We start from the raw sequence: 22,816 nt of genomic DNA, 5'->3' as shown, positions 1-22,816 counted from the left end.
CCTCCTAGGCTATGTCCTGCCCAGCCACGTGACTGAGGAGATGCTGTGGGAGTGCAAGCAGCTCGGGGCTCACTCCCCTTCCACCCTGCTGACCACCCTCATGTTCTTTAATACCAAGTAAGTGTTTTAGAGGCTCCATGCTTAGTTGCTGCTGGCATCCGTCCAGTGAAGAGGGTGGAAACTATCCAGACAGACTTAAGAATTCCTTTGACACATTTGAGAGCCTTTGGGCTACTGAAAGCCCTCAGCCCCACGTGGCTGCATTTTGCCTGGTGACCTGTGAAGCAGACAGCCTTGCCAGACCCTGCCATCAGTCTTGGCTTCACTAGACAGTGTGTTTGGGTGTGGGCCTGCCCATATCCTGGGAGTGGGGGCATTGGCTCCTCTAAAGCACTGATGGCAGAAGGTAAATCGTGGTCTCCTCCTGGCACCCCTCCCTTTCCCTTGCTTTCACTTGTGGTGCAGGTACTTTCTTTTGAAGACAGTTGACCAGCACATGAAGCTGGCCTTCTCCAAGGTTTTGCGACAGACGAAGAAGAACCCCTCCAATCCTAAAGATAAAAGCACGAGTATTCGGTACCTGAAGGCGCTTGGGATACACCAGACTGGCCAGAAAGGTAGGGGGCAGGAGGCAGGGGCCCAGAAACAGTGCTGTTTATCCTGCTGTGTCCTTGTTCCTGAGGGGCTAGTAATGAGTGTGGGATCGGGATTTGCTGGGTAGGCATTCTATCCTTTATCCTCAGCCAGAAACTTCAAACTTTTCAAGAAGCAGAGATGCTTCGGAAAAGATAGCTCCTATTTCCTCTCATAGTCACAGCCCATGCCTCACACCCTTTCCCCTCCCAATATTTTTCAGTTGGGATGGCTGGAAGCCTAAGTAAGGTTCAAGATCTGGGCCTGAGCTAAAGCAGCCTGGTGCCATGTCTGTGGTGGTGAGGATGTGTTTTATAGTTACAGATGACATGTATGCAGAACAGACGGAAAATCCAGAGAATCCACTGAGATGTCCCATCAAGCTCTACGATTTCTACCTCTTTAAATGGTGAGGAGGCTTTATTCTGAGTGGGTGAATGTGTGCATGCATACATGTGTGCACAGGCATTCTCTAGTACCCAACAGTAAAAACGCCCTTCCAAAGAAAGCAAAGTACATGAGCAACTTTACTGCTTTTTTGAAATTACATGATGTGCCTGGCACTGTGATGTAAAAGGGGTCCCTGCTCCCTGGTGGTCCCCTTTCCTGAAGAGGGGATGAAGGTGGAGGGAGGCAAGTACAGAGAGGCTGCCTCCATCACATACTGAGCATCTTCTTGGGCTTTACCTTTGCTCACTACCACCATCAATCTAGGGGTCCTCCTTTCCCTGGCTTTTGTTCTCCTTTGTGCCCGAAGTTTGGCTCTCCTCTTCACAGCAGTACCTGAATGATCTTTCTATGTTGCATGTCTTACCATGTTACTTAAATTAAAACCTTCAGTGGTTTTCTTTTACTCTGCAAAAACAGTAATCCTAATATGGCCTCGTTAGGCCTTTCCTTCATTCCCCATTGCTAACCTCATGTCCATGTTGTTTTACGCTTTCTCCTCTTCACTTAAGAGCACATGCTTTTCCTTTCTCAAGGTCTCAGCAGACTTTTTTTCCTGTTGGGCAACCCTCATGCCACCACCCCCACCCACCCATTTGGCAGTTAGCTTCTATCCATCTGTGTTCTCAAACACAGCTTTGTCAGGAAAGCATTTTCATACTCCCTGCGTATTTCCTCAGGTTGTTTCCCTCTGTTGTACCTGCAACTGTTGGTCATTTTGTGTGTATTTGTGTAACTTTAATTACTGTCTGCCTCTCCCTTTATTGGTGTGCTCCAGCGGGTAGAAACTGTTGGGTCTTTCTCATTTCCCTAACATCAACACCTACTTCAGGGCTAGGACACAGTAGCCCTTTGATAAATCTTGAGAGGATGGCATGTGAAGTATTTAAGAACGGTACAGCACAGCATTGAGGGGTTTGGGGGGTTAGCCCAGGTAAGGGCCCCAGTCCCTCAGCTAGAATTGAAGAATCATCAATGGATTCGTTAAAGGAAACAACTTGAGCAAAGACTTGGAGGCAGACCTGGGCAGGGGTTGGTTCCAAGTGGGATATGCCTGGACTCAAGCAGATGAGCCCTCGGAGTCCTGGGCAGCTGGTCAGAGGGATCAGCAGCTAGCAGTGTGTGGGGGAGGTGCAGAAGAGAGGCAGCCTATCCTTGGCATTGGAGATAGTATGTGTTGACTGCATTCAATTCAGTACCATAACTTCCAGGGCTGTTCCCTTCCCAACTTTTGCAGACATCTGTCTGGGAGGTTCAGGTGGGAGGATTGAGATTGTGGTTTTAACCAGCTTTTACTTGACATTCTTCAGTCCCCAGAGTGTGAAAGGCCGGAATGACACCTTTTACCTGACACCTGAGCCAGTGGTGGCCCCCAACAGTCCAATCTGGTACTCGGTCCAGCCTATCAGCAGAGAACAGATGGGACAGATGCTGACTCGGATCCTGGTGATACGAGAAATTCAGGAGGCCATTGCAGTGGCCAGCGCAAGCACCATTCACTGAGATCCCTTAGCCATGTTGCAAGGGAGAGCATCCAGGAAAAAACGGACAGACTTTCACACTAAAGAAGAGGCCTCCATTTTTCCTTTTCCTTTTTTATTGGTGTAGTTATGAAGCTGTTCGGACTGCTTCTGTTTAAAATATTAAAAGGAAACCAGCCCCTGTGCATCTTCATAAATCTGCTGTGGCAGACTCCTCAACCCATGGGGGCTCTGGGTTTCCTGAGAGCCTGGCGTCCTAGAAAGTTGCTGGCTGACTTTTTCCTCTTTTTTGTCTGGGGCCTGGGGAGAGGGCTTGGACTGTTAGGAGAAATGTGGCCCATTCCCTTCCTCCAGAAAGATGGAATTAATGGTGAATGGACCCTCCAGGGAATCTCCAGCTGGCTCCCACTCTGACTGGCCAACTCTGCTGACCACAGGGGAGTGGTCTTTCATGCTCAAACATAAACTTACCATCTTAATGGAAGGAAAATGAGGGGAACTTCAATTATGATTTATTAAAGACAATTTCTATTACACCTTCCTTTATGACAAGTGACATTTTAGATGTTAAAGTAAAAACTTTACCATGGCTTTTTCTTTTTTCTTTTTCTTCTTTTTTTTTTTTTTGGCCTAACGTTGAGGCCTTAAACTGAGGCTCTTGTGCCTGATGGAATTCTTGTAACATACACTTGTGTATCATATAAAGATACCACTCTGTTTCTCTTATGTATTCTTAATCTAGTTGTTTATTAAGAATGACAAGCACGTCTTTTCAATATGCTAGTGAACTACGCCTCTTTATTTGGGAGGAGATTGGAGGAATAGTGGAAGCAAAGCAATGCTTGTTAATTGAGCAGGGCAGGGTCCTGCGGGAGGGGGGGAATACTACGTGTTTAGCGCGTGCTCTGCGCATGCGCTTCCTTCAACTCCGCCCCAGAGGTGCACTGGGCCCGCCCACACGCACTACGTTTTGACGTCAGACGCGCAAAGCGCGCTGACGATTGCTGCGGGTGTATATTGCCGCGCCTCTTAGGCCAGAGGCCTCTGCGGCGTGGTCCTCTGAGGCACGCGACTTTCTCCGCACTGGCCATGGCTGACTACCTGATTAGTGGGGGCACGTCCTATGTGCCGGACGACGGGCTTACGGCACAGCAGCTGTTCAACTGCGGGGATGGTCTCACCTACAAGTGCGGGCCTATCGGGCTCACCTGGGCGAGGAGAGGGGCGGTGCGCTGGGCTGGGAGGCCTGGTGGGGCTTCCGTTGAGCCTGCTTGGGCTCGGGCAGGAGGGACAGGTTCCGGAAATTCCGTGACCATCTCTAGGGCTCACTTTGACAGATAAAGCGAGGCAACAGGGAGGTGGCATTTTGGTAGTGCTTGGGATTTCAGGCTGGAAACTCCATTCTCTGGGCACATGGAGTTGTCAGGGGTCAGAGGCGCTGATGACAGCTAGGTGGCAGAAAAGGGCCAGTCGCTATCTCCACCTTGTGCTCTGCCTTGCCTGTGACACATGGGTTAGGTCAGTGCCCTTTCTGCCCAAATGCTTTATGAGATGATCTACGGGGATGGAGTCTCCGGATGTACGAAGCCTGAACCTTACTCCCAATTTGCTCCCCCTATCCCTATAGTGACTTTCTCATTCTCCCCGGGTACATCGACTTCACTGCAGACCAGGTGGTGAGTATGACCAGTGAATGGGTCCTTAGCATTAACATTGGGCAAGGTGCCGTTGTACTCTGGTGTACCTCACCAGAGTGGGCTTCGGGGTGGATTCTATGGAATGGTTCTACTAGCATGCAGGTCATACAAGGCCCCTGTTTCGTGGGGTACCTGACATCATGTTATATGCAGAGTTTTCTCACATTAGCTGGCCTTATATCCTTAGGACCTGACCTCTGCTCTGACCAAAAAGATCACTCTGAAGACCCCACTGGTTTCCTCACCCATGGACACAGTCACAGAGGCTGGGATGGCCATAGCAATGGCGGTGAATACCATGGGGCATGAGGGCAGAAGCAAGGGCCTAGTCTCTTCCCAGGAGGCATACAGTCATATCTTAATCTTTTATTCCACAGCTTACAGGTGGTATTGGCTTCATCCACCACAATTGTACACCTGAATTCCAGGCCAATGAAGTTCGGAAAGTGAAGGTCAGAGGGGCAAGGATCGTGGTCAAGATTTCATGGGGGTTGCACTGAGGTGGAGTGGGAGTGGGGGGGTATTTTACTCCTAACTAAGGACCCTTTTTCCCCACTGTGGAGTTGAGTTCCTGAGCAGAAGAGCCTGAGACCCTGGGTCTTAAGGCAACAGAAGAGGACCAGGTGAACAGTGCTTGCCTCCCACCCATGTCTCGTGAAATTCCTGGTTTTGAGGTGTTGGTGTGATTTGGTTCTGTGGCATTGTCAAAGGGGAAGTTAACACAGACCCCAGTCTTCTGATCAAGAGTCCATTCGTGTCATCCCTTCCAGAAATATGAACAGGGATTCATTACGGACCCAGTGGTCCTCAGCCCCAAGGATCGAGTACGGGATGTATTTGAAGCCAAAGCCCGGCATGGTTTCTGTGGTATCCCCATCACTGATACAGGCCGGATGGGGAGCCGCCTGGTGGGCATCATCTCCTCGAGGGACATTGATTTTCTCAAGGAGGAGGAGCATGACCGATTTTTGGAAGAGGTAGGTATGCTGGCAAAGCCAAGTTTCAGCAACTGGGCTAAAGATAAGGAGCCTTCTGTTGCTTAAGTGGCATCTTTGATGGTCTCTATTGTCCAGGAAAGATGATACCTAACCAAGTTTCTGATCTGAAAGAAATACACACACAGAGGTTCTCAATCTGCCCAAATGTTTGCCAGCATACACATGTTCTTTGCCACTCCCAGGGTGAAGGAAATGCTTAAGGACCAACTTCAGCCTCCTTTTAATTCTCTTGTCATGGTCTGGTGTGGCTGTTTTTCTTCTTATGATGTAACAGGCTACTCCATGTGTTGTACCATATTGTCCTTTTTATTCAGTTCTCGTGCTTGCCATTACATTGCTGCAGAGACTGTTGGGTTCACTTAAGGGTCATGGTTTGGGTTCAGGTGTGTGAACATGATGGTCTTTGAAAATTCACCCGAGTTAAGGGCAGATCCAGTTGGGAGATCTGGTCCCTGATTGGCCCTTCCTCACAGTTCCCCTCCCTCTTAGATCATGACAAAGAGAGATGACTTGGTGGTAGCCCCTGCAGGCATCACGTTAAAGGAAGCAAATGAAATTCTGCAGCGCAGCAAAAAGGGTGAGTCCTGGACGTAGAAAGGGCTCTGTAACCAAAGACCAGGATATTGATTGATGTCCTGCTCTGCCCTCAGGAAAGTTGCCCATTGTAAATGAAGATGATGAGCTGGTGGCCATCATTGCCCGAACAGACCTGAAGAAGAACCGGGATTACCCACTGGCCTCCAAAGATGCCAAGAAGCAGCTGCTGTGTGGAGCAGCCATTGGCACTCATGAAGATGACAAGTACCGCCTGGACTTGCTAGCCCAGGCTGGTGTGGACGTAGTAGTTTTGGTGAGCTGCTGTACAGGCAGGGTGGGGTGGTAGGGGGTGCTGCCATACCCATCTCACTGGGACTTCCTCCCTGTTCCAGGACTCTTCCCAAGGAAACTCCATCTTCCAGATAAACATGATCAAGTACATCAAAGATAAATACCCCAGCCTCCAAGTCATTGGAGGCAATGGTGAGGCCAGACTGGGCACAGAGGACGCGGGCTGGAGGAAGGAAACTGAGCTCCCATCCAGACTTTCACCTGAGCCTTTTTCTGTTCTTCGTTGTAGTGGTCACAGCTGCTCAGGCCAAGAATCTCATCGATGCTGGTGTAGATGCCCTGAGGGTGGGAATGGGCAGTGGTTCCATCTGCATCACCCAGGAAGGTAAGATGTTTTGCCAGGACCTTTAGCTCCACATGCCCTGGAGCCTAGTGCTCTCATGGGGACTATAGAGAGTCCTCCAATAGGTGCAGCCCCAGGGCCAAACAGGCCCCTTGGATGGGTGACACACTGGAAGCAAGATGAGCTCTCGTCATTCACTTGCCACTCCTCCCTGCCTAGCCTGGCCTCCTTGCTCCTGCTCTGTGCCCTCTCTAAACTCTGGTCTGTTTGTTTTATTTAGCAGCTCCCAAGATCCCTCCAGACATAAAGTCCCACAGCCCCAAATGCCCTTCTACTGTCACGGGCTGCTATAGTAAGTCCGGCCCGGCCCACTGGCCCGGCCCAGCTGCCCACTGCCCGGCTGCTTGGTTGATTGTAGCTGTAGCTCCCGGGGTTTGTGGTGCCTATGGGTGGGCAGGGCAGACTGAATGACAGACCATGGTTTTGGGGGCTGCTCTAGAGCACAGCTCCCTCTTCTCCCTGGGGTGCTTATAAGGCAGGACCTCCTTCCCCAGGTGGGGCATGCTCTGCCCACATCTCCTGCAGCAGGGCACAGCTCAGGGACCAATTCTGGAGCACAGTCTTCCTTCCACATGACCACTTCCCTGATCTTGTGTGAGCTCCCCACCATGTAGGGAGGAAGGGGTGGGCCTCTGGTACTAACTGCACAGTAACCCCTACCCCACCTGATAGCAGTTGGGTGGGGCTTTCCCGGCTGCTGAATGCACGTGCCTGAGGCTGCCCTGGGCCATGCACATACGCACGCGCACATGCAGGGTTTCTTGGTGGCCATCACAGCTGTTTGTACTGTTCAAGGCAGATGGGGCAGCCATCCCAGACATGACTTGTCCTCAGCCAGGCCGCAGTTCTGGTGCAGGTGTAGCTGACAGCTCCTAGGTGCAGAGTTGTGACGGCGGGGCCCCTTGCCTCCCTTGCCTGACCCCACCTACTCCACTCACCCATCTGTTCCTTCTTCTCTTAACAGTGCTGGCCTGTGGGCGGCCTCAAGCAACAGCAGTGTACAAGGTGTCAGAATATGCACGACGCTTCGGTGTTCCTGTCATCGCTGATGGAGGAATCCAAAATGTGGGCCATATCGCCAAAGCTCTGGCCCTTGGGGCCTCCACAGGTGAGGCCCAGCAGCTAGGGAGCCTGGCGGGACTCCTTCCCCGTTGCCATCCAGCGCCTGTCCCCAGCACTCCATCTGTCCACAGTCATGATGGGCTCCCTCCTGGCTGCTACCACTGAGGCCCCTGGTGAGTACTTCTTTTCCGATGGGATCCGGCTAAAGAAATACCGTGGTATGGGCTCTCTTGACGCCATGGACAAGCATCTCAGCAGCCAGAATCGATATTTCAGGTGGGACAGGAAGATCAATTAACTTATGCCAACTCTTCACTGATGGTCTTATTTATGCTTTGACCTTGACTTTTGCCTGTCTCTGCAGTGAAGCTGACAAAATCAAGGTGGCCCAAGGGGTGTCTGGGGCTGTGCAAGACAAAGGGTCCATCCATAAATTTGTCCCCTACCTGATTGCTGGCATACAACACTCTTGTCAGGACATTGGTGCCAAGAGTTTGACCCAAGTCAGGTAAGCTTGGGGCACTTGGACACGGGTAGAGAGGCTGATCCAGGGCCAGCTACCCACGTCTGATATCTGCCCATCCACAGAGCCATGATGTATTCTGGGGAGCTCAAGTTTGAGAAGAGAACATCCTCAGCTCAGGTGGAAGGTGGTGTCCACAGCCTCCATTCGTAAGTCAGCAACTCCTTCCCACCCCGTCCCTGGGGTGGAGTCTCCACCATACCTCTTTTCTGCTGCCCTCACCTCACAGCTGGTCCTTCTGCCTACAGGTATGAGAAGCGGCTTTTCTGAAAAGGGATACAGCGTAACCCCATGGTTTTTCAATAAAAGTTGAAAAAAAGTGGTGCCTGATCATTGAGTCAGCAGGCAGGTGGGGCTTGGCAGCTGCCTCATCACAGATGCACACAAACACAACACCCTTGTTTCCAGGGAATGCCTCAGGCCCTGAGGCAAGGGTGTCCCATGGACCTGGAAGGGGTGGTAGTTCTGGATTCCAAGTCCCTCCTGAGGCAGCTCACAAGCCAGCCTGGACCAGCTGGGGCTCTCAAGGGTCAAGGGTACAATCTTTAAGCAGATTCTGTAAGCAGATTGTGAATTTTTAGGAGGGGTCAGGTAACAGTTCACAGAGCTTTGGACTGACATCCACAGGGCCTCCTACTAGGTCACGTGGCATCAGATTGAGACCCCCATACATGTCTCTAACTGGGATTTCTAAAGGACCTCCTGGAGAACTGAGATCGCCACAAAGCTGCACGTGAGCTAGTAGACAGACCTGCCGTTTGGAATGGGTATACGCACTCCCTCCTGGCCATGTAGTCTAGACAAAAAAGTGACCCCTTGGTTTCTTCACAACCCCCAGGAAGAGCCCACTGAGTCAGCAGCGCCTGGCTGCAGCAGCAACACACCTAGTACAAAATGGAAGAAGTGAATTAAATTATTGATTTGTGGGCAGGCAAGACAAGCATTACAGTGCCACAGGGGAGGTGCCAGTGAAAGCGTGGGGCACCCCTGCACTCTGCATAAGGCACCAGGGTCCTACTGGAAAGGTCAGGTCAGTTCTGGCGCTTCACTCTGCAGCTTGGGACGCAGATGTCAGCGCAGTCCCTCCACGTGGGGGGATGAGAGCAGCTCCTGTCACTCGGCCTTCATGACACAGGAAGTTGAAAGTGGCACAAGCATTGGGCTGCAAAGAGAAAGCCAGCACCAGCTGAGCTAGGGCTGGGCCTGGGCTCCCCTCAGCGATCCCCAGCCTCGGTACTGACCGTGTCCTGCACTTCCACAGCGATGCCCCGCTGCCTCATGGCTCGCAGCACCTGGGGCTGCAGCCGCTCAGTCCGGTCTCCAGTGCCCACCACGACGATCTCTAGGGAAGGATGGGCACGGTTAGTTCGCAACCAAGTCTGCTGACAGGCTCGGGTGGGCTGGCTTCAGGGGCGGTGATTGGAAGATCTCGACCCTTCCTTCCTCCAATACCTATTCGGGGCTCCAGCATCCAGAAGAGAGAGAAGCTTTCTTCTGTGATGTCCTGGTGGGATCCTACCTGTGTGAGGAGGAGGCAGGTTAAACACAACAAACCCACACAGCTTTCCCCATAGGCTTGCTCCGCGGCGGGACCTCGGAAGAGCCAAGGGCAAGCCGGCTCCAGCCCTCCGCTTCCTCTCTGAAGGGCTCACGTTCCACTGCAGCACTGAGCGGGGGAGCAGCGCGCAGGGCCCAAACACGCGATTTCCATTGACCATGAAGCCACGGCTGCTGTAGCTGTCGATGTACATGGCGTGCGGGGCCTCGCGCTGCAGCATAGAGATGCGTGTCCGCTGATACAGCTCATCATCTGCCGGCGTGAGGCGGTGCTCACGTCGTGGCACCCTGTGGAGGGACACGGTCAGGGTCTGGGGCACCGGGGGTGCAGAGCCGCCGCGGTTGGCGGGGCGGGCTAGGGGGTGGGCTAGGGGGCGGACAGGGACGCTGGGACTGGACTCACCACAGCAGCTCCGCGGGCGGAAGGCGGAGTTCGGGTCGAGCTCTGTACAGTCCCCGTAGCACAAATGCGGCGGCCATGGCAAACCGGCTCTCAGGGTCAGCAGGGTGGTAGGGTGAGCAACCCAGCGCAGATACAGCGCCCCCTGCGGCCCGGAGGACGCAGCGCAACTCGGCCGGCCCAGTGAGGGAGAACTAGGGAGCCGGCTAGTGCCACCTTCCCAGGGAGGCCGCATTCCCCAGAGCGGCTCCAATGTCTGCACCTGCGGCCCGCCCTCCCCCGGTCCCCGCAGACGGTCCTGGGGGAGACAGACACCTGGCGGCGGCGGGGCAGGCCTCAGGACATTGTCTGGGTCCCAGTCAAGGCCTGTTCCCCGGCTCTCAGCCATTAAGAAGGTCTCCCGGGCTTGGGGCGGGGCAGCGCGCACCTGGCCGACTCCTGCACACCTGGCGGTGGACTAATGCCAGCCTCCAATCCCCTAACCCCAGTTTGGGGGCGTCAGGTTGCGAGGGCGGGGCAGGAGGCTCAGGTTTCCCCGCTTTCCCAGGTATCACGCCCCTTCTCAACCGTCACCCGCGCGACCGTTGGCGTCGGCGACGCGAGTGCCGAGGGGCGTGGCCACGCGTGGATTGGCTTCTTGGGAGCGTGAGGGGGCGTGGCCGGGTGGTTTCTCTTTAAAATGGTTCCAGTCTGCGGCCCGAGCAAGCGGAAGGGGATGCCGTGGTAGGGTACTAGTAGGTCTTCTGGTGGCAGCTCGTGGACTGACCCGGACTAGACATTGAACTAGACATCGGCTGGAAGAGCACCCTGTCTTCCCTCTCTCTGCTTGCGTCCCACCCGCTCCTGACGTGAACCGACTCAAGGCCTACTGGCGCAAGAGTTGTTGGCGCCCGCGCGGGGTTCGGAAGTCTCCGCGCACCTGACCGTGTCGTGGCTTCAGGGGAACGTGGCCGCGTCTGCTGTCCGCGGGGCTGAGCGGGTGGGAGGCAGACGTGGATGGTCTCATTGGATTCCTTGGGGGTCTGGTTGTTGCCGTTCTAGCCCATTGGGACTCCTAGAGCTCCGGGCGCTAATAGTCACCGAACAAAGGGCTTCGGGTGCGGGGGTGTCCCGGAGGCAGCCGAGCGGGTTTACTTCCTCCCCGGCCCCACGGGAGCGCTTCCTTCTTGGCGGATCCCCAAGCCCGCCCCGACACTGTCACCTCACAAGTGGCTCTGGCCGTAGGAGATCAACAGGACTAAACCTACCCCGCGGGTGTAATTTGGAACGGGACTGGGTCCCGGAGGAGGTCCTCATCGTCCTTCCTATTGTTTGGGAGCCCAGGTGAGCTCCTCATTCCCACAAGACTCGGTTTCACCGTCTACTCCTAGGTCCACCTCCTGGGACTGAAAATGAAGGGGTTCAATTCTGGCCCCAGGGCAAGGGACCGCCCCCCACACCCCCACACCCCCACGGCTGGACAGCGGGCAACGGAATCCCAAAAGCAGCTGTTGTCTCCAGAGCATTCCAGCTGCGCTTGGATTTCGTTCCCTGCTCTCCTGCCTGAGCAGCGTCCTGGTCCAGATGGGGTGGGTCAGCGCCTCTGACCAGACAGGTTTCATTGGGTCGGCTAATCTCCGTCCCTCAGATGCTTCCTCAGGCTGGAAGTGACGGCGGCTTATACGTGAGAAAGACTGGAGGTGGCCTTTTCTGGGACACAGGGTAGCATTGGTGAGGGAAGAGAGGGCATACCGAGGGCCTCCGGATAGGGCTGCAATGGCGGTGAGTCCCACAGGGCCGCCCCAGCCCGCAGCTCGCTAAAGATAGCCCTTCACTTCCTGGGGAAAAACCACCCCAACTCTTTTCTAGTACCGAGAGTGGCTGAAATCCCCGGCTGGGTCTCCAGCTAGCCCAGATAACAGCTGTCCTGGAGGCCCTCGCCTGCCAGGACATGGAAAGTTCCTTGGAATGATAGGATCACTCCCATTGAGTAGGCACCCAAAAAGCTATCGGGAATATCACATCTGCCCAGTGCTCTTTAGGCGCCTCCCAGGAGGTCCTTGAGTCCCTGGCGGAGAGAGGGGCCCTGCCGAACTTTTTCTGCCCCTAAGGATCCCTCTTGAGTTCTGGGCACTCGCCCTGCTTCAGAGCAGAGATCATGGTTTTCCCAGGCCTCTGTGTTGCCTCAGTTTCAGTTTTATTAAAGAGGAAAAGAGGACTTAAGTAAGTTATACTGAAGTGGAAACATTTGGGTGTCAGCATAGAGTAAGGAAGGGCTTTCTGTTTGGCAGAGCAGCAGCGTGCTCCATCAGAGCCTAAACCGGGAAGCGGGAGGATGGATCCCTGTTCAATGCGCCAGGTTAAAGGAGAACGCTTTCAAACCTGGCAATTCTAGGAGCCGTCATGATGGCTCTGATTCCTCAAGAATCAAGAGGAGAAAACCGGTAATTCTATCAGTGGGCATTTATTGGGAATAAAACACCGACGTCTCAAAGGAGAAGATGCTTGCAAATAACCTGAAACCACGAAACAAATTCCTTTTTAAATGAAAGTTTAAAAAAAAAGGCCATGAAGGTGGCATTAATGGAAGCTGCCCTATTCCAGTGACAATTCATTTGGGACTTTTAACATGTTGTTCATGCGTAAAATGATGGAAATAAAACGTTATCACAAATTCAGAGGTGTAAGCCTTCAATGAGGAGAGAAAGAGGCCCCACCAGGTCTTGAGGATCCTTCTCCTGGTTGCAAATTGGGGTGGACAGCGAAACAATCCTAAGCCCAAGAGAACCCCGAGGTTTCGGACCCGGACCAAAAGAACAGGTGGACCTTGGTGGGGCCGTCTGTGGAAAGCGGTCGCCACTGTTTCCCTCTGGTGCACCTGCCTACTCGGGAGTGGCCCGGATCCCCCGCCCAGTCAGTTGCTCTTCCGGAAGTTTGGCCTCCCAAAATTTTGCTTCCGCTTCCGGTCGCTATGGCGACTGGGCGCCTTGGGGTAGAGGAAACCCTGGGGGCCCTCAACACAGCCCTGGGAGCTGGCGGCCCCGTGTGGTTCAAGGAGTCGCGCGCCCGCCACCTGCGTGCCCGAGACTTCCTGGCGCCAAGGCGTGCGCTACAAGCGCGCTTCGAGGATGGACAGGTGGGAGCTGGCCGGGAGGGGACATGTGGCCGAGGGTGGCTTGGAACACCCCAGCCCACTTATCGGCCTGCTTCCCTGCAGGTGCCGGAAGCTGTAGTCCATGCTGTGCTCCGCCTGCAGGGCTCCGGTGTGGCCCCGGTGTTGCGATGCGAGGCAACACCCTCGGGCCTGGCGCTCCAACTGCAGCGGTCTGCCGTCTTCCAGCGCGTGCTCAGCTCTGTGGCTGCCTATGCCGCACCCGCCGCGCCCGCCGCTCGTGGTCCGCGCGTCCTCCTGCACTGCCCATCGCTGCGTGCTGCCCCCTGCTCACTCCGCCTGTGCCAGCTGCGGGCTGTGCTCGTGGCCGATCATCTTGCTCGAGCTTTGCACGTTCATGGGTGAGCGGGCGCGTGGGGCTAGAGAGGAGAGAGCGCAGCCCTAGGGGACTGACTGCTGCGGGTGGGAAGTAGGGGTGAGACATACCGGGAGCTTAGGCTAAAACAGTTGCCCTCGCTCTTGCAGGGTAAGTGTGAGCCTAGTGCCCGCGGTGCGGGACCCGGACATGTCGACATTACTGCAGCAACTGCGGGTGCAGTGGCCCTCTGCCTCGGCGCCAGCCTCAACGGAAGCCCTGTGGAGCCGCGCACTGGCAGAGTTTACCTCTACCGATGACAAGGGAGCCCTGCCCCCCGGTGTCCTGGGCAGTGTGTGCCTGAAGGAGCTGGTGGAAGGACGGGGACGCTTAGCTGGTTATGACCCCAACCTGGACAACTGTCTGGGTAGGACCTGGAGCCTAGCAGGGCCAGAAAGAAGAGGGGGACTCCTGCAGTCCCGGCTAGCCCCAGTGCCTGTGTTCTCAATGCAGTGACTGAGGATCTGCTCTCCGTGCTGGCTGAACTGCAGGCAGCTGTGCAGCATTGGCCTGACGACACCTCCCCAGGCCAGGTTAGTGACTGACTCCCCTGCCCACCTCTGGCAAACTGAGGTGTCCTGTGCCCTGCAGTGACTATCAATCTCCCTTATAGGCTGCAGCCCCAGATGCTGGCGTAGACAGCTGCATGGTGGTACACGTGGTGAGTTATGAAGAGGAGTTCCAGCAACAAAAGTTGGACCTTCTTTGGTGGAAGCTGGATGATGACGCTCCTCTCAGACAGGTAGGTTAGTGATAGAGCTCCCGTACCAACCTGAGGGTACCTGAAAACCCTTCCAGGGGTCTGCAAGCTGACTGGTGCCGAATGGGACACTTGACCTTGAGACATTAGGCTTGATGAATGGAACAAGCAGCAGGTGCAGAGTCCTGGGAGGAGGTGGGGCCTGGAAGCACATCCTAGAGAACTTGGAAAATAGGTCTCCCCAGGGGCTGGACTTGAGGGGGAGGTGCCAAGCCTGGTGGGAGGTAACAGGCTGAGGGAGTCCTGGCACCCAGTTTCAGTTCCTTGTGGGTTTTGCTGCTGGAGGGTGGCGCCAGCTGCCTGAGCTCCAGCTCTCCTCCTGACAGAAGCATGTGGTGTGCGGACCCGTGAAAGTAGCTGGTGTGCCCAGCACCCTGACTGCCCCTGAGTACTACGAGTGAGTGAACTTGGGAGGAAAGCCAAGCCGCTGCAGTTGAGGTTGGGACTCCACCCACTGGCCCTCCTCTTTTTCGGAATGCAGGCTCCGGCATGCGCAGGTGTGCAAGGCTTCAGCACTGAAGCACAGCAGGGACCTGGCACAAGGTGGGCTTGGGAGACTGGCTATGTTGTGGGGCAGTGGCGGCAGCAGGTCATATGCACCCCTGCACTGGGTCCCTTTGCCTGTGGAGACCAATGACCTATATATACTCTCTCAGACCCAGCCTGGACAGAAACCTTCAGGGTTCTCTCCGTGGCAACCATCAAGTTTGAGATGCTCAGCAAGGCCCCACAGAGTCAGGTGAGCCTGGGTGCCCCACAGGATGGGGTGGGGCGGGGGGACGGCAACGACAGGCTGTGTGGTGGCTGCCCTCCCTCTCTGCAGCTGTGCCGTTCTTTAGCTCCTTGTGGCCCTGGCCGACAGCATTTCCACCAAGGGGACCAAGAGTGGCACCTTTGTCATGTACAATTGTGCCCGTCTTGCTACACTCTTTGAGGGTTACAAGCGCAGTGTGGAACAAGGTCTGTACCCTGCTTTCCCACCTGTGAGCAGCCTGGATTTCTCCCTGCTCCGTGAAGAGGTGAGTGCCCCTCTTGGCAGCAGACACTGGCAGGTGGCTCAGAGTCGCCCTCCCAGCAGCCTTCTCCCCACAGGGTGAGTGGCTGCTGCTCTTCAATAGCGTGCTCCCCTTCCCAGACCTGCTGAGCCAGGCAGCAGCCCTGGACCTCACAGCCCCGGGGCTCCACATAGCTGCACACGCAGAGATGGTGAGGCAGGAAAGACTGGGACAGGCACCACACTGTCTTTATTCTGGTCTGGGGTGCGAGGGCAGAGAGACAGGCCAGTGACTCAGTCTCTGTCTAGGTGTGCAAGTTTCTGGTGCAGCTGAGCATGGATTTCAGCTCCTACTACAATCGGGTACACATCTTAACGGTAAGCACGTAGCAACGTGGTGTGTGTGGGAGTGCAGGGGAAGGAAGCAAAGGATGAGACCAAGTAGGCCCCTTCTCTCCTCCAGGAGCCTCGACCACACCTGTTTGGCCAAATGTTTGCCCGTCTGCAGCTTCTACGGGCTGTGCGTGAAGTGCTGCACACTGGCCTGGCCATGCTAGGTCTCCCTCCACTGAACTACATCTAAGGCCACAGAGGTTCCAGTATCTGGGAATGTTCACAAAGTCATCAACTGTAAAACAAAAAAACACAGCTTTTGTTAAGAGACCTGGAGCCACAATAAATTGTTATAAAGTTCTGCTCTGTTGTAAAGACTAGGGGCACACCCTTGGTCTGCCTAGGCAGGCTTTACTCACCTGCAACACCTGCCCTGAAGCCGGGAACCCGCAGCCGCCGCCGCCTCCCAAGGCACACTGGGCATGGGCACAGACGGTCACTCCTATTCCACTCCGTCTGTGGGCAGGCCCCATGCCCAGCATGCCAGCCACCGCAGGACACCTCAATCATACCAGTTGTAAACCTCAAGTCCCTGGCCCCCAAGAGCACAGCGGTGACCAAACTCAGGGCTCACAGGCCAGCAGTCCATATCGGCCACATCTGGTACATGGTACACAGTACTGTTAATGAAGGTGGGCTCCCCATGCCCTAGACGCCAGAAGGTCAGCCGCTGATCAATGGAGGCGGAGACCATGAGGCTTGGGCTTAGGATGTGGAGTCCCGTTACGTGGGCAGCATGTGCGCAAGGGACAGAGTGTTGCTCTAGGACACGCAGATGGGGCACCAGCTCAGCAGCACCCCCAACCTCCTCCAGCTCTGGCACCTCCACAGCAAGCACAAAGACGTGGAGGGAGCCGTCTTCACTGCCACTCGCCACGAGATGGCCCTCGCCTGTGGGCAAGGTGTGCAGGCTGTTGACACCGGAGCTGTGAGCCTGGAGGGTCAGGCAGGGGTTACCCAGCCCTGGAGGAAGAAGATGGTTGTCAGGGCCCAGCCTGCCACACAGGCGAAGGCAAAGTGGGAAACGGGGAGGGACAGCCACGGCTGCTCCCGAGCTACTTACGGTGGGGAAGCCCAGGCTCTGCTGGAGGTTCCAGGGCAGTGGAGCCAGGGTCCAGCACAGTGGTGAGGTCCCAGAAGGCCAAGCTGCCGTCAGTGGCTGCACTGCACAGGAACAGTCTCCTGGGGGCCGGGAAAAGACAGCTGGGCTAGTGAGGGAGATGGAGAGTAACAGGGGCCCCCACAGAATCATCATGCACCCTTCTCACCTCCGCTGGTTGGGTGCCTCGTGTGTGAAGGAATGGACCTTGAGGACACACCGTTTGTGGTGGAAAGTTTCAGCCAGGAGCTGCAGCCGACGCCCAGAGTCCTGCAAAAGAAAGAGCCTGGGGGAGCAGAGGGCAGCCCAGCTCAGAACCCATCTGGACAATCCTGCACCCTGTCTCCTGCCCCCACCAACCAAGCCCAATGCTCTTACCTCACTGCCCCATCACTACAGGCTGCAGCCACAAGGGGGCCACGGCCAGGTGGGTCAAGCTCACACACCGCTAGGCACATGTACCTGCAGAGAGAACACAGTTGTCAAGCACAGCCCTGCACCATGCCACCCGCTGCTCCTGCCGGGCAGTGCACGTTACCTGGTCTCCGGGTCCACCTTGACCATCCGGTGCCGATTTCGCTGCCGGTCCCAGTACTCATCCAGCCGGTGGGACGAAAGGTGCATAACATGGCAGGTGAGGCAGCTCGGGGTGCTGGGGTCCAGGGTGACCATGATGTTGAAGCAGTGCATCTCAGCCCGGCCCCCCGCAGACACCACATGGGCAGTCAGGCCTGGCCAAGGATCCTGCGGGCCCCCCGGGGTACCAACACCCCACACAGCCACTGCACGCACCGAGGAGATATGGTTACAAACAGCAGTAAGTGTGTGGGCTGAGCCTGTGGCTGTGGGGAGTGCCAGGACACAGATGGTCGTGTCCTCACTGCATGTGATCACAATGTCGATCAGGCTGGGCCCCTCGCTGCCAGGTTCCAGGTCGTCAGGCTGCATGAAGCTGGGTACCTCGAACTCAGGCCCCAGGGTGATGGTGCCCACACGCTTTACACACGTGATCTCACGGCCATGCAGGCTCTCCCGGAGAATCACATGTGGCCGGGTACAGCCACCCAAAGCCCTGTACAACATGACATCCCCATCCTTCAGGTAGGCAAAGGCCATAGCTCCCTCAGTATCAGAGAAGGCCCAGGATCGATGCCCTCCACCACAGTTGACGATATGCAGCTTCTCGTGTGACCGGGGACTCCATACCACAAACTCATTGGCATGGAAACCCAGGACGACCATGTTCCCGTCAGCCATCATGCGGAGCCCAGCCACCCAGTTCATGCCTCGGCAGGACTTCTGCCTTAGGACCGGCTTCAGTTGGTTGCCTTGCACAAAGAGCTGGTAGTAGGCACCATCACGCCCTGTGCTATACACATAGCCACCGTGACAGGTGACCGAGGTCACACCTTGCTTCCCATGTAGAAAAGGAAGGACAGACACAGGGCCCCACTTGGCTAAGGCTGTCTCACCCTCCCCTCTGTCACTATCCACTCCCAGGGCTCGGTCTCCAGCTCCAGTCCCAGCCCCGCCTCTAGCCCCGAGATCCTTGAGCAGAGCTGGTCTGGAGGGGAACAGCAGCACAGAGCCCCGCCGGTCTCCGCACACCAGAAAGTCACCTGGGGGCAGGAAGGCACTGCATGTGTGCCATCTCTGCTTGCTGGGAGGCAGCAAGTACCGGCAACGTTCCTTGACAAAGATGGCCTTGCCAGAGGGAGCGGCTGTGATCTCCAGGCAAGCCACCACACCTCCAGGGCCTGAGGCCAACAGCAGGAGCTCCTCGTAGCCACGCAGGGCCCAGCTCACACTGTGTACCTTCCCATGGAACAGGGTCAGGTCCATGGCTGCAGTTGGAGTGTTGATGGGAACAACCTTGATGCGACCCTCCCCACTGGCCATGGCACACAGCCCGAAGCCCTCAGGACCAGGGGCTGCCTCCAGAAGGCAGTAGGACTGGAAGCGCTTGTCCTCCAGCAGTTGATCCCAGCACTTGACCTCAAGGTCATAGAGGTACAGGGCCCCTGCATCAGTCACTGCCAGCACTCGCCATGAGCCAGCCAGTGTCACAGCCTTGAGGGCACCTGGCCTGCTATGGGACTTGAAGCAGAGAGCTGAGACCCCCGAGCCTGGGTGTCCACGTCCTTTCAGGTGCCACAGCCGGATGCCTGAGTCATCACCCCCAGTGATCACCCAGGCCTGCCTCTCATGGGCTGCTATGGCCCGGATCCCACGACCCTGGTGGCCACGAAATGCCTGGAGGATCTCACCTTCGTGGCTCCATACCAAGCAGACACAGTCCTCTCCCGCACTGATCAGGTAATTCTCCAGCAGCTTGACCTGCCACACACGGGCGCTGTGCCCAAAGCAGTGCCCAATATTCTGCACCTGACCCCCAGGCACCCGAAGGTCACCGACCTTCCAGACGCGAACACTTCGGTCTTCTGAAGCTGTTGCCAACAAGCCCTTGCTTTCCAGGTACGACATGCTGAAGATTACACCCACGTGCCCGCTGACCCGTCGGTCGGGGGCCACAGGCTTACTGTCTATTAAAGCAGCTGCTGGGTACCAGACCAGGAGTTGATTGGAAACGGCACCTGCCACTATGGTCAGCTCCTTCCAGGTGTCTCCGATCAGACAGGCGGAGGAGAGGGTGCACCTGTCTGTGCAGGGCACGTCCTGCAGGAGGCACCCGATCACAGGGTCGTACAACACCACTGAGTTGTGGCCCAGGGCCAAGGCCATGTTCCCCTCGAGCCAACGTGCATCCCAGATCCAGTCAGACATGTTCCACAGGCCAGAGCGCCAGAGCTCCCGGAAGCGGCCCTGTCCCCAGCTAATTTTCACAATTCGGAGTCCCTTGCTCCCAAACACAGCTACCATGGCCTCTGAGTCAAGGTCTCCATTGGGTTCTGGTCGCACCCGGAACCCATGGATAAGATAGTGGCCAAGCAGGTTCTGCACTCGATTCATCATCCGCAGATGCCCACCAAAATCCAAGCTGTACACCAGGACATCCGGCCCCTCACCTAGACAGAGGCAAAGAGCCACATCAGAACCCCCATCTAACTGATGAGCCACAAGAGGAGAGGGCAGGGGGATTCTCCACATGTAGCCTATGAGTGTACCAGGACAGACAATCCCGCAGGTCTGAACACCTTGGTGTCAGCTTCAGCTGGACTTTCAGTGGTGATATTCTAATCCAACCATGAATCCCTCACACTCACAGTCTCCTCCTCACCCCACCTAACAACTTACACTTCAGATGGGAACCCTCTCAGCTTTAGTCCCCAAATCCTTAGCCTCATCTATCTGCACGTGAATTCCCCCCGAAGCTCCCAACCCCAGGGGAGAGGCCTTCCCACTAAGACAATCTTTTCACCCTGGGGCTAAGGCAGAACCCCCTCCTGATTTCCAGGAGCTTCTTCCCTGCGCACCTTCAATATCAATGAGAGAAATAGGAGGGGCAGCCCACACTTTGGCAGCAGGGGCTCTTGTGGCCCTTGGCTGCTGTCTAGCTGCCTTGCAGGCACCTCCCATTCTACCGGCTCATCCTCAAGTTCTCTCAGTGCTCATCATAACCAGCACAGTCCGCCCATTCCCCAGCCCCACACCAGGAAGCCCACGGCTCAGTCCTCTTAACTTCCCACATCTCTGTCTCTATGTTCATGGATTTCATTTCCTAAAAAGCATGCAAATCCCCACCACAGTGACTCTGGTCCAGAACATCGCTTCTTAACCAGACATGACCCTAACAGTCCCTCATGCCGTTCCTAGTCTGCAATACCAATCTACTGACATTCAATAAATACTCAGTGGGCATCGATTATAAAGCAGACAATGAACTGTATGCTGGAGCAGTGAGTAAGATAAGCACAGACCCTGCTCTATGGACTAGGCAGACACTAAACAACAGCATTCAAGTAAACTACATTGTTGTAATTTTGGTAAGTTCCAGGAAAGGACTATATAGCTTACTCTCAGAACATAAAATGGGAAAGCCTACTCCAGTGGTTCTCAGTTGTTTTTTGAGGGGGGGGGGCATCTTCCCTCCAGGAGATATTTGGCAATGTCTGGAGACATTTTTGATTGTCACAACCGTGAGCTGTGTTACTGACGTCTGGGAGTGGAGGCCAGGGGTGCTGCTCAGCACCCTACAATGCAGAGCCAGTCCCTCACACAAAGAATGATCTGATCCAAAATGCCAAGTGCTGAGACCGAAGCTGCCCTGACCCAACGGGACTGGGTGTCAGGGGAGGCCACCTTGAGGACAGAACATTAGGCTGAGGAACCAAAAATGAGCAGTGGTTAGCCAAAGGAAAAGCAGGAGGGGGTAGGAGGCGGGAACACTCCTTGACGGAGAAAATAAGTTTGATGACAGGAGGAAAGTGAGATCTCTGGGTGGTGCGGTTGAAATACAAAATGAAGGGCTAAAGGTCGGGCTAGAGAGAATGCCATGGAGGGGATCGGGGAGAAACACAGCTGCACAGCTTCACATGATGGTAATAAAGGTACAGATGCCCCATGTATGAAGTCCTAATCAACCAGACGGGAAGTCACAGAAGCAGTGAATTCACTTGGTTTTCTTCTACCCTGTATTCCCCAAGTCATTTCCCTGCCTGAAACACTTCAATGGGGTCTCCCCACAACCCTTAAGAAACAAAACCAGATCGAGACTTAAAACTGACTGGTGTCTGCTTGTTTCTCTGGTCTTCTCTACCGTACCCCTGTGCCAGCAGCACAGGAATTCCTTTTCCCTGACAAATTCTCTCAGCCTGAAGGCATGCTTATCCTCTGTCAGAAACTCACTCCTGCTCTTCCCCTAGTTCAGTCTGGTGCTTCTCTGGGTTTCTGTCTAGCTATTCCCGCTCCTCCAGGAGACTCAGTTTAGTGCACAGTAGGACCCATGAGCTCCCAAGGCCCCCACACCGGATCAAAACTGGGTACCCCTCCCCATCCCATCCCTACTCTCGCGGGACTGGTAGCAGCTCACTCAATACTTCACAGTCAGTCCCCTGCCTTTAAATGTCTGCAGCAGCTGTCACTCGTGGCTTCCAGGCAGACCTCACTGCTTCTCAGAGCTCTGCAGCTTCAGGACCCAGGCCTTTGCTGGTTTGTGCTTTCCAACCCCGCTCCCCTGGGAAAAGGTTGGGGGGTGGACATGGCATGTATTGGATTTCTTGGATCCCAACCATCTCAGGGCAGCCTTTGCCTCTGCCTTCCTGAGAACTGGCCAACGCAGAAAGGTCTCATCCCGGTTTTCTCTATATCACACCCTAGTTAGAGGCCTCATCAGCTCCCCCCCCCCCCCCCGCAACCTTCCAGGAAAGAGCCTAACCTGCCCTGGGGGCCACACTCCCGCCTCCCAGACCCCGCTCTCCTCTAAGGATACACCCCAGACCCGCCCACTTTCTGAGGGTGCCCCATTCACAACCTCCCCTCCCCATCTCTGGAGAGGACAAACCCCCACCCAACTCATCAAAGAGACCACACCTCTCTTCTCCCCTTCCCCCGCCTCTTAAACGACTGCGTCTCCCCACACCTTCCTGCCGTCCCACCCGCCCTTTCCACGTCTGATGCAGTCTCTGAAGGGCCTCAGTAGCCACATCAGATTTTTTTTTTGTTTTCCTCTCCTGGGCCCCTCCGGCCGAGCCACATTCCCGCCATCTCCAGGGCTCCCGCCCACCTCCGGGCTGGCCTCCCTCCTCGGCCCGTCCCCCTCCTCCGGCTATCCCTTTGTTCTCTGGTCCCGCCGAGGCGGGCGCTCGGCTTCTCCGCTCGAGCGCGCCTCAGACTAAACCTCACCCGCCAACAGCCGTTCCCCTACGCACTCCAGACCCGTGACCGGGAGGAGTATGAGCTCCGAGGTTGCCCGAGGCCAAATGTAGTCCTCCAAAGCGTCCATGTCGACCCGCGAGCAGCTGCAGCTGCCACGACCGGGAGAGGAGCTGAAATCTCGCGAGACGAGCCTCCCCCCCCGCCCCCGCAGCGCCGCCGAAGTACAGCGGCCTTGACAACAGGTAGTTGAGCTCAGACTC

At 55.7% G+C, this 22,816-nt stretch overlaps 5 protein-coding genes across 19 annotated transcripts in view; 3 read left to right on the top strand and 2 right to left on the bottom strand.

Annotated features, from left to right (window-relative positions):
• The window catches only part of QRICH1 (glutamine rich 1), a 39,979-nt gene extending 36,692 nt beyond the window's left edge, over positions 1 to 3,287 (top strand). For all 7 annotated transcript variants that reach the window (XM_037128604.2, XM_053668952.1, XM_037128603.2 and 4 more), the window contains 4 exons: positions 9 to 117; positions 466 to 617; positions 952 to 1,042; positions 2,391 to 3,287. In XM_037128604.2, coding sequence (XP_036984499.1) covers positions 9 to 117; positions 466 to 617; positions 952 to 1,042; positions 2,391 to 2,583 — 545 coding nt within the window. In that variant the 3' untranslated portion in view covers positions 2,584 to 3,287. The remainder of the gene's footprint in view (positions 1 to 8; positions 118 to 465; positions 618 to 951; positions 1,043 to 2,390) is intronic.
• Positions 3,288 to 3,529: 242 nt separating this feature from the next.
• Positions 3,530 to 8,391, top strand: IMPDH2 (inosine monophosphate dehydrogenase 2). 2 transcript variants are annotated; one of them, XM_037128610.2, is made up of 15 exons: positions 3,530 to 3,748; positions 4,189 to 4,237; positions 4,446 to 4,547; positions 4,636 to 4,710; positions 5,029 to 5,235; positions 5,746 to 5,833; positions 5,907 to 6,106; positions 6,186 to 6,276; positions 6,374 to 6,469; positions 6,708 to 6,779; positions 7,452 to 7,595; positions 7,681 to 7,825; positions 7,914 to 8,057; positions 8,138 to 8,221; positions 8,321 to 8,391. In XM_037128610.2, exons 1-15 carry the CDS (start codon positions 3,651 to 3,653, stop codon positions 8,340 to 8,342), a joined length of 1,617 nt encoding a protein of 538 aa, XP_036984505.1. In that variant the 5' UTR covers positions 3,530 to 3,650; the 3' UTR covers positions 8,343 to 8,391. The 2 variants fall into 2 exon arrangements, with proteins under 2 accessions (XP_036984505.1, XP_036984506.1); XM_037128611.2 differs by lacking the exon at positions 6,708 to 6,779 and having other exon boundaries at positions 3,539 to 3,748.
• Positions 8,392 to 8,967: 576 nt separating this feature from the next.
• On the bottom strand, positions 8,968 to 10,560 carry NDUFAF3 (NADH:ubiquinone oxidoreductase complex assembly factor 3). The gene is made up of 5 exons (XM_037128612.2): positions 10,033 to 10,560; positions 9,725 to 9,917; positions 9,525 to 9,591; positions 9,314 to 9,414; positions 8,968 to 9,234 (listed from the first exon to the last, which is right to left on the bottom strand). Exons 1-5 carry the CDS (start codon positions 10,107 to 10,109, stop codon positions 9,118 to 9,120), a joined length of 555 nt encoding a protein of 184 aa, XP_036984507.1. The 5' UTR covers positions 10,110 to 10,560; the 3' UTR covers positions 8,968 to 9,117.
• A 2,130-nt stretch (positions 10,561 to 12,690) lies between these two features.
• DALRD3 (DALR anticodon binding domain containing 3) lies at positions 12,691 to 15,984 on the top strand. Of its 8 annotated transcripts, none has more exons than XM_037128381.2 (12): positions 12,728 to 13,144; positions 13,226 to 13,521; positions 13,646 to 13,902; positions 13,989 to 14,068; positions 14,149 to 14,277; positions 14,622 to 14,692; positions 14,777 to 14,838; positions 14,952 to 15,034; positions 15,231 to 15,314; positions 15,388 to 15,501; positions 15,599 to 15,667; positions 15,753 to 15,984. In XM_037128381.2, the coding sequence occupies exons 1-12, from the start codon at positions 12,980 to 12,982 to the stop codon at positions 15,870 to 15,872; spliced, it is 1,530 nt and encodes a 509-aa protein (XP_036984276.2). In that variant the 5' UTR covers positions 12,728 to 12,979; the 3' UTR covers positions 15,873 to 15,984. The 8 variants fall into 8 exon arrangements, 6 of the variants coding, with proteins under 6 accessions (XP_036984276.2, XP_036984277.2, XP_036984278.2 ...); XM_037128380.2 differs by having other exon boundaries at positions 12,732 to 13,144; positions 13,265 to 13,521; positions 15,135 to 15,314; XM_037128379.2 differs by having other exon boundaries at positions 12,736 to 13,144; positions 15,135 to 15,314.
• WDR6 (WD repeat domain 6) lies at positions 15,502 to 22,734 on the bottom strand. The gene is made up of 7 exons (XM_037128378.2): positions 22,584 to 22,734; positions 17,320 to 19,807; positions 17,160 to 17,243; positions 16,951 to 17,067; positions 16,746 to 16,864; positions 16,042 to 16,645; positions 15,502 to 15,917 (listed from the first exon to the last, which is right to left on the bottom strand). Exons 1-6 carry the CDS (start codon positions 22,681 to 22,683, stop codon positions 16,185 to 16,187), a joined length of 3,369 nt encoding a protein of 1,122 aa, XP_036984273.1. The 5' UTR covers positions 22,684 to 22,734; the 3' UTR covers positions 15,502 to 15,917; positions 16,042 to 16,184.
• Between the last annotated feature and the right edge of the window lie 82 nt (positions 22,735 to 22,816).

Source organism: Artibeus jamaicensis, unplaced genomic scaffold (genome assembly GCF_021234435.1).
Source record: "Artibeus jamaicensis isolate MK-2021 breed Jamaican fruit bat unplaced genomic scaffold, CSHL_Jam_final contig_519, whole genome shotgun sequence".
Classification (NCBI taxonomy): Eukaryota; Metazoa; Chordata; class Mammalia; order Chiroptera; family Phyllostomidae; genus Artibeus; species Artibeus jamaicensis.
Note: the sequence above shows the minus strand (reverse complement) of the source record. Positions and strands in the feature narration are given on the sequence as shown.

Bases quoted from the DNA above. Each gene is read 5' to 3' on its own strand.
- NDUFAF3 (XM_037128612.2), bottom strand. From the start codon at position 10,109: ATGGCCGCCGCATTTGTGCTACGGGGACTGTACAGAGCTCGACCCGAA. The intron at 9,592-9,724 runs GTGAGCCCTTCA...CTCCTCACACAG, and splicing joins GCTCAGTGCTGCAGTGGAAC to GTAGGATCCCACCAGGACAT. The intron at 9,415-9,524 runs GTATTGGAGGAA...ATCCTTCCCTAG, and splicing joins GATGCTGGAGCCCCGAATAG to AGATCGTCGTGGTGGGCACT.
- WDR6 (XM_037128378.2), bottom strand. From the start codon at position 22,683: ATGGACGCTTTGGAGGACTACATTTGGCCTCGGGCAACCTCGGAGCTC. The intron at 19,808-22,583 runs GTGAGGTTTAGT...GCCTCTGTCTAG, and splicing joins AGGGGAACGGCTGTTGGCGG to GTGAGGGGCCGGATGTCCTG. The intron at 16,646-16,745 runs GTAAGTAGCTCG...TTCTTCCTCCAG, and splicing joins AGAGCCTGGGCTTCCCCACC to GGCTGGGTAACCCCTGCCTG.
- IMPDH2 (XM_037128610.2), top strand. From the start codon at position 3,651: ATGGCTGACTACCTGATTAGTGGGGGCACGTCCTATGTGCCGGACGAC. The intron at 4,548-4,635 runs GTGAATACCATG...TTTATTCCACAG, and splicing joins GGATGGCCATAGCAATGGCG to CTTACAGGTGGTATTGGCTT. The intron at 4,711-5,028 runs GTCAGAGGGGCA...CATCCCTTCCAG, and splicing joins ATGAAGTTCGGAAAGTGAAG to AAATATGAACAGGGATTCAT.
- DALRD3 (XM_037128379.2), top strand. From the start codon at position 12,980: ATGGCGACTGGGCGCCTTGGGGTAGAGGAAACCCTGGGGGCCCTCAAC. The intron at 13,145-13,225 runs GTGGGAGCTGGC...GCTTCCCTGCAG, and splicing joins CGCGCTTCGAGGATGGACAG to GTGCCGGAAGCTGTAGTCCA. The intron at 15,035-15,134 runs GTGAGCCTGGGT...GCCGTTCTTTAG, and splicing joins GCAAGGCCCCACAGAGTCAG to CTCCTTGTGGCCCTGGCCGA.